General features: G+C 36.8%; 1 protein-coding gene across 5 annotated transcripts in view; it reads left to right on the top strand.

Moving 5' to 3' along the window:
- ARHGEF9 (Cdc42 guanine nucleotide exchange factor 9) overlaps positions 1–15,895 on the top strand; it is a 195,939-nt gene that overhangs the window by 117,055 nt on the left and 62,989 nt on the right. For all 5 annotated transcript variants that reach the window (XM_043571349.1, XM_043571345.1, XM_043571347.1 and 2 more), the window contains one exon: positions 1,985–2,164. In XM_043571349.1, coding sequence (XP_043427284.1) covers positions 1,985–2,164 — 180 coding nt within the window. The remainder of the gene's footprint in view (positions 1–1,984; positions 2,165–15,895) is intronic.

Raw genomic sequence — 15,895 nt, 5'->3', positions numbered from 1 at the left:
CCCTTCCTATATAACTAATAGTCCCTTGCTACAACATATATGATAGAAAATTATGTCCTTGATAATGGCAATAAATTGCATATTTAGGGAATTAGGAAGCTGTACTGATGTATCTATCAGTTCTTTCTTTCCCAGAACCCACTTTTTTCCCTTTTCATTTCTGTTATATTCCATACTGACGCTGAGATCTAGCATCCCTGATGCACTTTGGGGATGTGATAGTTATTTGTTATCTTCCTGAGACCTTTCAAACAGGATCAGTGAACAAAACTATTAAGTATTTTCTGAACTTTCTTCTCGGGGGTTGAATGAGCTGTCCAGCATGGCTTCTTATGTCTCCCAATGTGGTTACTCACCAATACCTACTACTTATCCAGAAATGACATGCTGAAGTGACATTGTTACCATTTTTTTTCCAGCTGTGCTCAGAAGCCTACCTTAGGGAGAAAACTGGGAGGAAATCACTGCCCCTTTGCCTAATGTTGGAATGGAACTGCTTTCCCTTCTCCACTATAGCTAAGACACTTCCAAAGGTGATAGGGTGAGAGAGAGGAGGTGAGATGGGGGAGAGAAAGGAGGGAGACAAAAACAAGCAAATGCTGGGAGTTACATATTAGGCAGGGAGTTTATTTCTCTATCTCTTAGTCAAGGAATGATTTCTAGAGAGGCAGAATTTTGGGAGCTATTTCAATAAAGGGATTAGCACTAAAAGGGTATTCTGGAAATAGAAGGCATCTTCTTCCTGGCCAGGAATTGGATATGAATGAATGCAGGACAACTTGAGCATGTCAATCAAAGAGAGCAACAGCCATTAGTTAAATAAATGTCAACACAGGCACAGACTATTAACCTACAAATTGTTGAATGCCAGTATTTAATGGCTAAATTGGAAGGTGAGAAGTGATCACAGAAGTGAGATTTTGTTAGAGGTTGTAAAAGGCATTGAAGCCAGGGATGAGGATCTTCATGGAATATGCCTAGATGAATGGTTTTATTGGAAGCTGTGTTAAGGGGAGACAAAGTGGAGCTGTAGACAGTTGTTAGTGACTACAACATTCCTCATTAGGAGCTCAACACTTAAGATGTTACAAAAATCACGTTTAGCATTTAGATGAAAGCAAATCACCATAATTTAGTCTCACCAAGAACATTTAATGCTAATGATTTCTGATGAGGGTAGTGGCCATCAAAATTTTACATCAGTTGGTTCAGAATGGAAGATGGTGGCTGCTTTTTTTTCCTTTTTTTTCCTTTCATTTTACCCTGACTTACAATGTACCCTGAGGCTGGTTGTGTTACATTAGTGCTCTCTTATCAGAATCTTTTTCATTGATTCTACCCTATCATCAATGACTAGCTATATTAATTCATCTATTTATTCATGAATGTGTGTTGAATGCTAATTCTGTTAAAAACACCATGCCTGGGCATTTGTGGACTTGTTGGCCAAGTTCATCCCGATGATCTTTCCTGGTCAGCTATATTAGATGGCTAAGAAATTCTCTTCAAGGAATGGTTTGGTTTTGTTAATTCTTATTCCCTGTTGGGAAGTTTCCTGACTTGGCCTCTGTTTCCAAATTGTCAATGTTATTAATGCATTTTGGATTGGTCCTATAAAAATAAGACTTTTGAGATGTGAATGGGTCTAGCTAAATCTATAACTACTAAAATAGTAAAAAATGTTTGTGCTTAATCAGGTTCTGAGAAAGGCCTTATGACTTTTGGGGTTAGAATGGTGGGAAAAGCTCTATACTCTGGATTCTGCACTCTGAAGAACTTTCCTTGCGATCCAACTTCCCTAATTACTCACTGGTACAGTAGCTTCATTCTCTCAACCTCCGTTTATTTCCTCATATGAAAAATGGAAATGATTATTCCTTGTCTATTTCATAGAACAGTAATGAATCTTCTCAGTGCATAATAAATGGTAAAGCCCTCGAGGAGTCAGGAACATCCTCATACTGGGCTTTTCCTTTGTGTGCAGGGCTACCTGAAGCAATGCCGGAAGAGAAGAGACATGTTCAGCGATGAGCAACTGAAGGTGATCTTTGGGAATATTGAAGACATCTACAGGTTTCAGATGGGCTTCGTGAGAGACCTGGAGAAACAGTACAACAATGATGACCCCCACCTGAGTGAGATAGGACCCTGCTTCCTGGAGCACGTAAGCATCTTCCCCCATGGGGATGGTTTTGAGAGAGGTTAGGAAGAAATGGAAGGAGTGTCTGAATTTTCTGGTCCTGCTCAGCTTCTTTGTCCTATGGCGAGGGATAGATACTTTTAACCCTGATGTAACCCCATTGCCAGGGTATGAGGACTTAGGAAGGGCACTGTGATTTGGCCTAGGACTCTTTCTTTACCATGCATTTCTCTCCTTCAAGACAGCTACAAGTAGGATTTTCTTCATCTTATTTTTTATATACCTGTTGGGTTCAGTTTCTGTGGGACCCACTATTTTGAAAGAAACTCCGAACATATTCACTGCATGGAAAATCCAGGAATCTGAGAAATATAGTCAGCATTAAAGTAGGCCCCTTCAAGGCATTTAGAGAGGTAAGGTACTCTAAAGTAGAGGAAGTGAGAAGTGTAGGAAAAGGGGCCATGTGACTTAGAGGAAGGAGAACTAGGAAATAGGAAAGCAAGGATTTGATTCCTGTGTCTGTAATGACAGTCTATGTAACTTTGGATAAGGCCCTTAACTTCTTTGGGCTTCTTCATCTGGAATATAAGAAGACTTCGTTGTATACTTCTATGGTTTTGTAACATCTTTTGGGTCTCATTTACAGGTGACTTAGTTGTTTTGACAATTCTTCTCTTTTTTTTTTTATAAAGTATTGGTTTCTAAAGAGGTAATAACATGATTAAAAATTCAAATGACACGTAAAAGTGTGCAGTTAGAAGTAAATCATTTTGTAAATGCTCCTGCTTTGCTTATGGCAATGTTCATTGGGGGATTATCCTTGAGACCACTCTTATGGTCAGTGATTTTCTAGAAGGAATCAGCATATACTCATACTCATGATTGTGATTTATATAGATAAAAGATCCAAAGAAAAATACTCATATACTCATACTCATACTCATGATTGTGATTTATATGGATAAAAGATCCAAAGCAAAATCAACAAAAGGAAAAAGCACATGGGGCAAAGTCTGGAGGGATCTAGGTACAAGCTCCCAAGAGACCTCTCCCAGTGGAATCACAGAGGATACACTCAATTCCCCTTGCAATGAGTTGTCACAATACATATGAATGTTTTCTACCAGAGAAACTCATTAGGTACTCAGTACCCAAGATTTTTATAGGGGACTGGTCATGTAGGCATGTTCTGTCTAGAATGTACCAAAGTTCCAGACTCCCAAAAGAGAAGCAGGTGTTCAGTATAAACCACATTGTTTATACAAACAGTTTAGGCACAGTGAGCTACTCTTGCCAGGGAATGGTGAGAACCCTCTTGAGATCCAAGTTCCAAGATACCAGTCAAGAGCCAAGCATCCAAGCAGGCCTTTCTAAGAATAGTAATCTCAGGTCTGATAAATTAACTTTTTCTGCACAGTATTTTAAATGGCCTAGCCTTGGGGCGCCTGGGTGGCGCAGTCGGTTAAGCGTCGGACTTCAGCTAGGTCACGATCTTGCGGTCCGTGAGTTCGAGCCCCGCCTCAGGCTCTGGGCTGATGGCTCAGAGCCTGGAGCCTGTTTCTGATTCTGTGTCTCCCTCTCTTTCTGCCCCTCCCCCGTTCATGCTCTGTCTTTCTCTGTCCCAAAAATAAATAAACGTTGAAAAAAAAATTTAAATGGCCTAGCCATTTCAGGAAATACCTGGGCAGTATATATCAAAGTTAAACATGTGTATGATGTAGTATTTCCATTCCTGAATATATATCCCAGGGAAATTCTTATAGAGGCTGGAGCATTTGCAAGGCTGTGGATTGAATGGCAGTATTGTACGTGGTGGAGTGCAAATGGAAGCAAATTAAATATTTACTATCAGGGGATTAATAAGAAATATATAGAGGATGCTTACTGTGGGGTATTGTGTTGCAAGAGGCAACAGACTAGATGTATTTACATTATAGCAACAAACAACAGACTTGATGTATGTATCTTATAGCAATGTGTATAGACATCATAAGCATAGTGTTGCTTGTGAAAGTAGAATATAGAATAGTGGTTCTCATTTGGAGCCTTCTCTGTGCATTATAGTGTGTTTAACAGGATTCCTGTTCTTTACCCACTGAATGCCAGTAGCACCCTACCACCACCAAGTTGTGATGGCCAAAAATGTCTCCAGACGTTGTCAAATGTCCCGTGGGGAATAAAAAGTACCACTGATCTGTGGAAGTGATTACATGCTTTTACCCTTAAATCTATTAAAGTGGTTAATTTGGATTGACTAATTTTTGTATGTTAAATGAACATTGTATTGCTGGGATAAACTCTACCTACACGTGGTATATTATCATTCTTTTACATGTTAGTTTGCCTTTTTTAAAAAAAAATTGGATTTACCTTTTTATTATTCAGTTCTGCAGTGTCATTTTAAAAAAGTTTATTTTGAGAGAGACAGAGACAGTGCGAGTGGGGGAAGGGCAGAGAGAGAGGGAGACCTAGAATCCTAAGCAGGCTCTGCACAGTTAGTGCAGAGCCCAACACAGGGCTCGAACTCATGAAATCATGAGATTGTGACCTGAGTCAAAACCAAGAGTCAGATGCTTAACCGACTGAGCCACCTAGGCACCCCTTCAAAGTCTTTTTTTTTTATCAGCTTTGTTTAGGTGTAATTTATATACACTAAGATTCACCCATTTTTAGCATATAATTTGGTGAATTTTAATAAATGTATATGGCTGTGTAACTACCATCATAATCAAGATATAAAACATTTCTGTAACTTCATCAAGTTCTCTTATTCTCCCTTTGTAGCCAATCTCTGCTCCCATACCTGGCCCTTGGTAAACACTGATCTGCTTTCTGTTACAATAATTTTACTATTTCTACAGTGTCATGTAAATGGAATAATACAGTAATAATATTTGTGCTTAGCTTCTTTTACTTAACAAAATGACTTTGATATCATCCATGTTGTTGCATGTGTCAGTAGTTGGTTCTTTTTTATTATTTAGTAATATTCCATTGTATGAATACACCACCCATTCACCAGTGCATTCCAGGATATCTGGGTTGTTTAGTAGATTGTTTCCATCTGTGGGATCACTCTTTTTCATGATAGGCGTGTTTTTCTTTTTCTTTTCTTTTCATTCGTTTTTAAAAAGCCATTCTAATAGGTGTGTAGTGGTATTTCATTGTGATTTTAATTTGTACTTTCCTAATGACTAATGATGTTAAACATTTTCACATGTGATTATTTGCCATCTGTATATAATCTTTGGTGAAATATCTGTCCATGTCTTTTGCCCACTTCTAAATAGGTTGTTTGTTTTCTTATTGTTCAGTTTTGAGAGATTTTTAATTTATTATTTATAAGTTGTTAGATATGTGATTTGCAAAGATTGTCTCCCATTTTGTGGTGTATCCTTTCATTTTTTTGAGTGTCTTTGAAAAGCATAAACTTCTAATTTTGCTGAAATTCAGTTTATCACTTTTTTCTTTAATGGTTCATGTGATTTGGGTCTTATTTTAGAACACATTGCTTAACCCAGGGTCACAAAGATTTTCTCCTGTTTTCTTAAAGAAGTTGTGTAGTTTTGTTTATTATATCTAGGTATATGATCTTTTTTGAGGTAATTTTTATATATGGTGCAAAATAATGGTTGAGGTTAATTTGTTTCCATATAGATATCTAGTTGTTTCAGCACCACTTGAAACAACTTAATTTCTCTATTGAATTACTTGGACACATTGGTCAAAAGTCAATCACATACATGTGGGTCTACTTTTAGGTACATTATGGTGTTCCAGTAATCTATGCGAGTATTCATATACAAATACCATGCTATTATTTATTGTGTTGCTGTTTTTAATTAAGATATAATTAACATATAACATACTAGTTTCATATGTACAGCATAATTATTTGCTATTTGTATGTATTGCAAAATGATCACCAAAAAATGATCACAATAAATTTAGCTAATGTCTATCACCATACATAGGTTAAAAAAAATTCTCACACTGTCTTGATTAAGGTAGCTTCATAGCAAGTCTTAAAAGCAGGTAGTGTTAGTACTCCATATTCATTCTTCTTCAAAACAACTTTGGCTATTTTAGGTGATTTGTATTTCTATATAAATGTATATCATCACAAGGAATAATTTTTTCTCTTCTCTTTATTGTAAGTATATGAGATGATGGATATTAACTTATTTGTAATTATTTCACAACATATATAAATCAAAACATCATGCTATTCCCCTTAAACTTATTCAAGTACATATTTAAATAAACTTATGAACTTAAAGTTATAAAATACATACATCCATATTTTCTCCATAAAACAGGGGGAAAATCAGCTTGCTAAGTTCTACCAACCAACAAAAACCTTGTCAGCATTTTCATTAGGATTAAATTAAATCTGTAGATCAGTTTTGGGAAAATTTGTAGGCTTTCACTCCATGAACAAATATCAATCTAAGTCTTCTATAATTTCTTCTAGCATTGTTTCTGTTTTTTATTGTATAAATCTTGACCTTATTTTTAGAAATCAATTTCTAGGTTTTTTTTTTGCTGCTACTGTAAAGAGTATTTTTATTTCAGTGTCCTGTAGTTTGTTGCTATGAGATATAAATACAATTGATTTTTGTATAGTGACATTGAATCCTGACACATTAGTGGATTTAATAATTGGTTATAGTATTTTTTGTAGATTTCTTAGGATTTATAAACATACAGTCACATCCTGTCATTTCCTTTTTTTCTTCCAAGATTTTATTTAAATTCAAGTTAGTTAACATATAGTATAGTATTGGTTTCAGGAGTAGAATTTAGTGATCATCATTTATATATAACACCCACTGCTCATCACGAGTGCCCTCCTTAATGCCTATCACCATTTATCCAGTCTCCCCACCCACCTCCGCTCCAGCAACCCTCAATTTGTACTTTATAGTTAAGGATCTCTTATGGTTTGCCTCCTTCTCTGCTTTTATCTTTTTTAAAATGTTTACTTATTTATTTTGAGAGAGAGAGCAAGTGAGAAGGGGAGGAACAGAGAGGGAAAGAGAATCCCAAGCAGGCCCTGTACTTCTAGCACAGAGCCCCATGCGGGGCTCAATCTCAAAAACTATGAGATCATGACCTGAGCCAAAATCAAGAGTCATATTCTTAACTGACCGAGCTACCCAGGTGCCCCTCTCTGCTTTTATCTTATTTTATTTTCCTTCCCCTCACTTACATGCATCTGTTTGCTTTCTTAAATTTCACATATAAGTGAAATCATATGATAGTTGTCTTTCACTGACTTATTTTGCTTAGCATAATATACTCTAGTGCACCTAGCATAATACACCTCATTGCAAATGACAAGATTTCATTATTTTTAAAAAAATTTTCTTTAATGTTTATTTATTTTTGAGAGAGAGAGAGAGAGAGAGAGAGAGATACAGACAGAGTGCGAGCAGAGGAGGGGCAGAAAGAGAGGGAGATACAGAATCTGAAGCAGGCTCCAGTCTCTGAGCTGTCAGCACAGAGCCCAACATAGGGCTTGAACTCACAGCCATGAGTTCATGATCTGAGCCAAAGTTGGACACTTAACTGAGCCACCCAGGCTCAAGATTTTCTTTTTGATAGCTGAATAATATCCCATTGTGTGTGTGTGTGTGTGTGTGTGTGTGTGTGTGTGTGTGTATATGCACACACGTGTATACACACCATGTCTTCTTTATCCATTCATCATGTCCTTTCTGAACAAAGGTAGTTTATTTCTTCATTTTATTTTTTTTTGGTTTTTTTTTTAGTATAGTTGACACACAATGCTATTTTAGTTTTATTTCCTCATTTTCTTTTTTCTTTAATTTTTTTTATCATTTATTTATTATTGAGAGACAGAGCATGAGTATGGGAGGGGCAGAGTGAGGGGGAGACACAGAATCCGAAGCAGGCTCCAAACTCTGAGCTGTCAGCAGAGACCAACGCAGGGCTCAAACTCACAAACCATGAGATCATGACCTAAGCCGAAGTCAGGCGCTTAACCAACTGAGCCACCTATGCACCCCATATTTCCTCATTTTCAATCTACTTGCCTTCTCTTTTCTTTTATTATTGCACAGGTGAAATGGTAAAACAAGACATCTTTTGTTCTGTACTTGATCTTAGGCACAAGTATTCAGTAACTCAACATTGAGAATGATATTAGCTTTAGGTTTTCATGGTTGACCTTATGATATTGGGGATATTTCTTTCTATTCCTAATTTTCTGGTAGCTTTTATCATATATGTGTTTTTCTAAATGATTATTATATATCTACCTAAGTGAACATATGATTTTTCATTTATTCCTTTAATGTAGTGTATTGGGTTGGGATCAACCCCTCTTAATCATGGTATATCATACTTTCAATATACTGATTTGCTTGTTTTTGTTTTTTTTTAAACTACATTGCTTGCCCTGAACAGGTGAGAGACAAACAAATATTGGATCATGAAAACAGAGAACTCAGTGACTCCATGAAATGAACTGATATTTGTATTATAGAGCTCTCAGAAGAAGAGAGTGAAAGGGGGAAGAAAATATTTTTGAAGAAATAATAGCTGAAAAATTCCTGAATCTAGGGAAGGAAAGAGAGATCCAGATTCAGGAGGCACTGAGATTCTTTCAACAAATTTAACCTAAGGAGATCCACACCAAGACACATAGTAATTAAAACAGTAAAAAGTAGTTATAAAGAAAGGATTTTAAATGCTGCAAGAGAAAAGAAGACAGCTACATGCAAAGGAAAACTCATAAGGCTGTCAGAAGAGTTTTTCAGAAATCCTCCAGACCAGATGGACATGGTCAAAATATTGAAAATGCTGAAAGAAAACAATTATCAGTAAAGAATATTTTATCCAGCAAGGCTATCATTCATAACTGAAGGAGGGATAAAGTTTCTCAGACAAACAAAAGTTAAAAGAACTCATGTTCATTAAACCAGCCCTACAAGAAATATTAAGGAGGTTTTTGTGAGTGGAAACCACAAACCAAAACTAAGAGTATAAAAAACAGGAAGCACAAAAGAAAAAAAAAGTATATATATCTGTAGAAATCAACTAAGAGAAGCACAAAATAAAAGGTAATAAAATATAATACAAAATATCTGAAATGGTAAGGGGAGAGTAGTAAATAATGAGTCCAAAATTAAGCAACCCTCTGTTTAATATAGATTTCTATATGCAGATGTTATATATAAGCTAAATGGCAACTACAAATCAAAAATTGGTAATAGATATGCAAATAATAGAGTAAGGAATCCAAGTATATCACTAAAGAAAACTAGAAAATTATGAAAGAGAGAAAGAGAAGAAAGGATGAGAGAGAAGCTACAAAAACAACCATAAAACAAGTAGCAAAATGGCAATAAATGCATATCTATGAATAATTACTTTGAATGTAAAAAGACTAAATGCTCCAATCTAAAGATGGGGTCACAGAAGTGATAAAAAAAAAAGATGCATCTATATGCTGCCTACAAGAGACTCATTTCAGACCTGAAGATCTGCAGATTGAAAGTGAGGGTATGAAGAAACATTTATCAGGCAAATGGATTTAAAAAAAAACCCAGAGTAGCAATACCTATATTGGACAAAATAGATTTCAAAAAAATCTATAAAAGAGACAAAGAAAGATAATATATAATCCTAATGGGGACAACCTACCAAGAAGATATAAGAATTGCAAATACATATGCACCCAACATGGAGCACTCAAATACATAATGAACTTAATAATGAACATAAAGGAACTAATTGATACTAATGCAATAATAGTAGGGTACTTTAATATCCCATTTAAATATTCTGAAACTCTTAATTCAACCAGAAAATCAATAAGAAAAGAGCGGCTTTGAATGACACGCAGGACCAGATTAATTTAACAGATATATTTAGAACATTCCATCCTAAAAGCAGCAGAATACACATATTTATCAAGTACACAGAGGACATTGTCCAAATAGATCACATACTAGGTTACAAATCAGGCCTTAGGAAATACAAAAAGATTGAGATTATATCATACATGTTTTCTGACCAAAAAGATATGAAACTTGAACTCAACCAAAAGAAAAAAATTGGAGAGACCACAAATACATGAAGGTTAAAGAACACCATACTAAAGAATGAAAGTTATAAAGTTATAACTCAGTCAGGAAATTTAAGAAGAAATACAAAAATACATGGAAACAAATGAAAATGAAAACACTATGGCCCAAAACCTTGGGATGCAGGAAAAGTGGCCATCAGAGGGGAGTGTATAGCAATGCAGGCCTACTTCAAGAAGCAAGAAAAATTTCAAATACACAACCTAGCCTTATACCTAAAGCATCTAGAAAAATAACAAAGCCTAAAGCAAGCAGAAAGGAAATAATACAGATTAAGGCATTAAAAAATGACATACAAACAAACAAAAAACCAGAACAGATCAATGAAACCAGGTGCTGGTTCTTTGAAAAAAATAATAAAAGTTATAAACCCATCACCAGACTTATCAAAAAGAAAAGAGAAAGGATCCAAATAGATAAAATTATAAATAAGAGAAGAGATCACAACCAACACCACAGAAATATAGACAATTATAATTTTATGAAAAATTATATACTAACAAATGGGCAACCTGTAAGAAATAGATAAATTCCTAGAAATGTAAACTGCCAAAACTGAAACAAGAAGAAATAGAAAACTTGACCAGATAACCAGCAAAGAAAAGGAATCAGTAATAAAAATTTTTCCAAAAAGCAAAAGTACAGGGCCAGATGGCTTCACAGGAGAATTCTACCCTACCATGTTGGATCCCCCTCCACTACCAAAGTTGTAAAGAAGAGTTAGTACCTATTCTGAAACTGTTCAAAAGAGTAGAAATGGAAGGAAAACTTAAAAACTCATTCTGCAAGGCCAGCATTACCTTGATTCCCAAAGCAAAACCCCACTAATAAAGAGAACTACAGGCCAATATCCCTGATGAACATGGATGCAAAAATTTTCAACGAGATACTAACAAATTGAATCCAACAGTACATTTAAAGAATCATTCACCATAATCAACTGGGATTTATTCCTGGCTTGCAAGTGTGGTTCAATATTTGAAAACCAATCAATATGAATGAAAGATGAGATAAGAACCACATGACCCTCTCAATAGATGCAGATAAAACATTTGACGAAGTACAACATCCATCCTTGATAAAAACCCTCAACTAAGTAGGGATAGAGGGAAGATACCTCAACATCATAAAGGCCATATGCAAAAGACCCACAGCTAATATGATCCTCATTGTGGAAAAACTGAGAACTTTTCCTCTACAATTGGGAACAAGACTGCAATGTCCACTTTGACCACTGTTATTTATAGTACTAGACATTCTAGCCTCAGTAATCAGATAACAAAAGCAAATGAAAGGCATCCAAATGGCAAGACAGAAACCAAATTTTCACTGTTTTCAGACAACACGACACTCTATGTAGAAAATCCAAAGGACTCCACAAAAATTTTGTGAGAACTGATATATGAATTTAGCAAAGTCACAGGATACAAAATCAATGTACATAAATCTGTTGCATTTCCATACACAAATAACAAAGCAGCAGAAAGAGAAATCAAGGAATCAACCCCATTTACAATTTCACCAAAACCTTAAGACACCTAGGAATAAACCTAACCAAAGAGGTCAGAGATATTTACTCCAAAAACTGTGAAACGCTGATGGAAAAAAGTGGTGGTGAGACAAAGAAATGGAAAACCATTCCATGCTCATGAATGAACAAATATTGTAAAAATGTCTATAGTACACAAAGCAATCTATAATTTTTATGGAATCCCTACCAAAGTGCCAACAGCATTCTTCACGGAGCTAGAACAAATGATCCAAAATTTTGCATGGAACCACAAAAGACCCCGAACAGCAATGCAATTCTGAAAAAACAAAAGCAAAGCCATAGGCATCACAATTTTGAACTTCAAGGTACGTTACAAAGCTGTAGTCATCAAAACAGTATCATACTGGCAAAAAAAAAAAACAAACAAAAACAAAAACAAAAAAAAAACAAAAAAAACCCCCCCAAAAAAAACAGACACATAGATCAATGGAGAATAGAAAAGCCAGAAGTGGACCCACAGCTGTATGGTCAATTAATCCTCAACAAAGCGGGGAAAAATATCCAATGGAGAAAAGTTTCTTCAGCAAATGGTGTTTGGACAACTGGACAGCAGTTTGAAAAAGAATGAAACTGGGCCACCCTCTTACACCATACACAAATATAAATTCAAAATGGATGAAAGACCTAAATGTGAGACAGGAAAACATCAAAATCCTAGAGGACAACACAAGCAGCAACCTCTTTCACTGTGGCTGCAGCAACTTCTTACTAGATATGTCTCTGGAGGAAAGACAAACAAAAGCAAAAAGAAAGTATTGAGAACTCATCAATATAAAAATCTTCTGCACAACAAAGGAAACAGTCAACAAAACTAAAAGGCAACTGAAAGAATAGGAGAAGATACTTGCAAATGACATATCAGATGACATTTTGATACTAATATATATTTTAGTATCCAAAATCTATAAAGAACTTATCAAATTCAACACTAAAGACAAATATCGTATGATTTCACTCATATGAGGAATTTAAGAAACACAACAGGTGAGCATAGGGAAAGGAAAGGACAAATAAGATAAATATAGAGAGGGAGGCAAACAATGCATTAAGAGACTCCTAAATACAGAGAAAAACCTGAGGGTTCCTGGAGGGGTGTTGCATGGGGGGGTAGAGTTGGGCTAAATTGGTGATGGGCATTAAAGAGGGCACTCATTGGGATGAGCACTGGGTGTTATATACAAGTGATGAATCACTAAATTTCACCCCTGAAATATAAATATATATATATATATATATATACACACACACACACAAATATATAAATAAATATAAATATATATACATATTTATACATATATATTTATATATATAACAAACAATGCATAAAAGCACAGGAGGAGTATAACAAATATTATTGGTTGCTTGCTTAAACAAAAGCTTCCTAAAAGCTAAAGTGAGTAGACAGAGGTACTTAGATATTGGCAATCAAATGTTGGGGGCTAATAAATTGAGACTGTTAGAAATGTCAAAGAAAAAATCCTAGAGGAGAACATAGGCAATAAGTAACCTCTTTGACATGAGCCATAACTTCATACTAGATATGTCTCCTGAGGCAAGGGAAACAATAGCAAGGGAAACTGCTGTTACATAATCAAGATTAACATCTTCTGCACAGGAAAGGAAATAATCAACAAAACTAAAAGGCAAGCTAAACAAAACTAAAAGGAATGGGAGAAGATATTTGCATATGACATATCTGATAAAGGGTTAGTATCCAAAATATAAAAGATTTATTAAACTCAACACCTGAAAAACAAATTATCCAGTTAAAAAATGAGCAGAAGACATGAACAGACATTTTTCCAAAGAAGTCATACATATGGTGAATAGACACATGAAAAAATGTTCAACATCACTTATTATCAGGGAAATCCAAATCAAAGGTACAATGAGATATCACCTCACACATATCAGAATGACTATAATAATCACAGGAAATAACAGATGTTGGCAAGGATGCAGAGAAAGAACCCTCTTACACTGTTGGTAGGAATGCAGATGGTGCAGTTTTCCAGGGAAACAGTATGGAGATTCCTCAAAATGTTAAAAATAAATTACCTCATCCAGAAATTGTACTACAAGGTATTTATGCAAAGGATAAAATATTACTAATTCAAAGGGATACATGCAACCCAAAGTTTATAGCTGCATTAGCAACAATAGCCAAATAATAGAAACAGTTCAAATGGCCATAAACTGATGAATGGATAAATAAAAATGATACACACACATGCACACACACACACACATGCACACACAATGGAGTATTACACAGCCATATAGAAGGATGAAACCGACTAGACTGAAGGAAGATGGCAGTGTAGGAGGACGCTGGGCTCACCACATCCTGCTGACCACTTAGATTCCACCCACATCTGCCTAAACCCAGAAAACCGCCAGAAGACTAGCAGAATGGACTCTCTGGAGCCAATCGTAAGCGCAAGGCCCACAGACTAGGGTAGGAAGGGCAGAGAGGTGGTGCACGCTACACGGACTGGCGGAAGGAGCCAGGGTGGTGGAGGGGCAGCCAGCCCACCCCACAAGGCAGAGCTCCCGAATATGGCTTGCAAAAGCTGAGGGGCCCGACTTCGTGAGTTCTGACAGCCAGCAGGACTTAACACCTGGAATAAGTCAACAGCTCTGCTCTGAGAACAGGAGGGCTAGAGGACAACGGAAGGGAGAGTTGTTGACCCCTGGAGGACAGAGCTCAGCTTGGCGGGGAACAAAGGCACTCACCAGCGCCATCTGCCTCACCCATTTCCCAGCCAAATTCCCAAAGGGAACCAGATCCCGTCATGGAACTTTCTTGCACCACACAAACACCCAACACTGTGCTTCTGTGGATCCATGCCTCACAGGTTTGCCTCACTCCCAGTGCCATAGGGCCCCTCCAGAAGCAGACTACTGAAGGCAAAGCAAGCTGAGTCTGCCCCTCCCGCCCCTGTGCACCTTGTGGATCCACCACAGCTAATATGCCAGATCCCATTGAAGCAGCACCACAAGCCTGGCAGTGTGCAGGTAGCCCAGACAGGGGCCACACCACTCCACAGTGAGTCCTGCCCCTGGGAGAGGAGGAGATAAGGTACACACCAGTCTGACTGTGGCCCCAGCAGTAGGCTGGGGGTAGACATCAGGTCTGACTGCGGCCCCACCCACCAACGCAAGATACTCCAGACAGCACAAGGGAGGAGCCCTAGAGTTCCACGCAACTCCAGGGACTATCCAAAATGACAAAATGGAAGAATTCTCCTCAAAAGAAACTCCAGGAAGTAGCGACAGCTAACGAAGTGATCAAAAACGATTTAAGCAATGTAACAGAAAAGGAACTTAAAATAATAGTCATAAAATTAATCGCTGGGCTTGAAAAAAGTATAGCGAACACCAGAGAATCTATTACTACAGAGATCAAGGAACTCAGAAACAGTCAGGAGGACCTAAAAAATGCTATAAATGAGCTGCAAAATAAAATGGAGGCGACCACAGCTCGGATTGAAGAGGCAGAGGAGAGAATAGGTGAATTACAAGATAAAATTATGGAAAAAGAGGAAGCTGAGAAAAAGATAAAAAAATCCAGGAGTATGACGGAAGAATTAGAGAACTAAGTGATATAAGTAAATGCAATAATGTACGCATAATTGGGATTCCAGAGGAGGAAGAGAGAGGGAAAGGTGCTAAATGTATACTGAAGAAATCATAGCTGAGAAATTCCCTGATCTGGGGAAGGAAAAAGGCATTGAAATCCAAAAGACACAGAGAACTCCCTTCAGACGTAAGGTGAGTTGATCTGCACAACATACCATAGTGAAACTGGCAAAAGACAAGGATAAAGAGAAAATTTGAAAGCAGCTAGGGATAAACACTCTCTATATATAAAGGGAGACCGATAAGGCTCGTGACGGATCTATCTACTGAAACTTGGCAGGCCAGAAAATCCGGCAGGAAATCTTCAATGTGATGAACAGAAAAACATATGCAGCCAAGAATCCTTTATCCAGCAAGTCTGTCATTTAGAATAGAAGGGGAGATAAAGGTCTTCCCAAAGAAACAAAAACTGAAGGAATTCATCACCACTAAATTAGGCCTACAAGA

The sequence above is a fragment of the Prionailurus bengalensis genome, chromosome X (genome assembly GCF_016509475.1).
Source record: "Prionailurus bengalensis isolate Pbe53 chromosome X, Fcat_Pben_1.1_paternal_pri, whole genome shotgun sequence".
Lineage (NCBI taxonomy): Eukaryota > Metazoa > Chordata > Mammalia > Carnivora > Felidae > Prionailurus > Prionailurus bengalensis.
The sequence above is the reverse complement of the archived record's forward strand: the minus strand, read 5'-3'. Positions and strand labels throughout refer to the sequence as shown.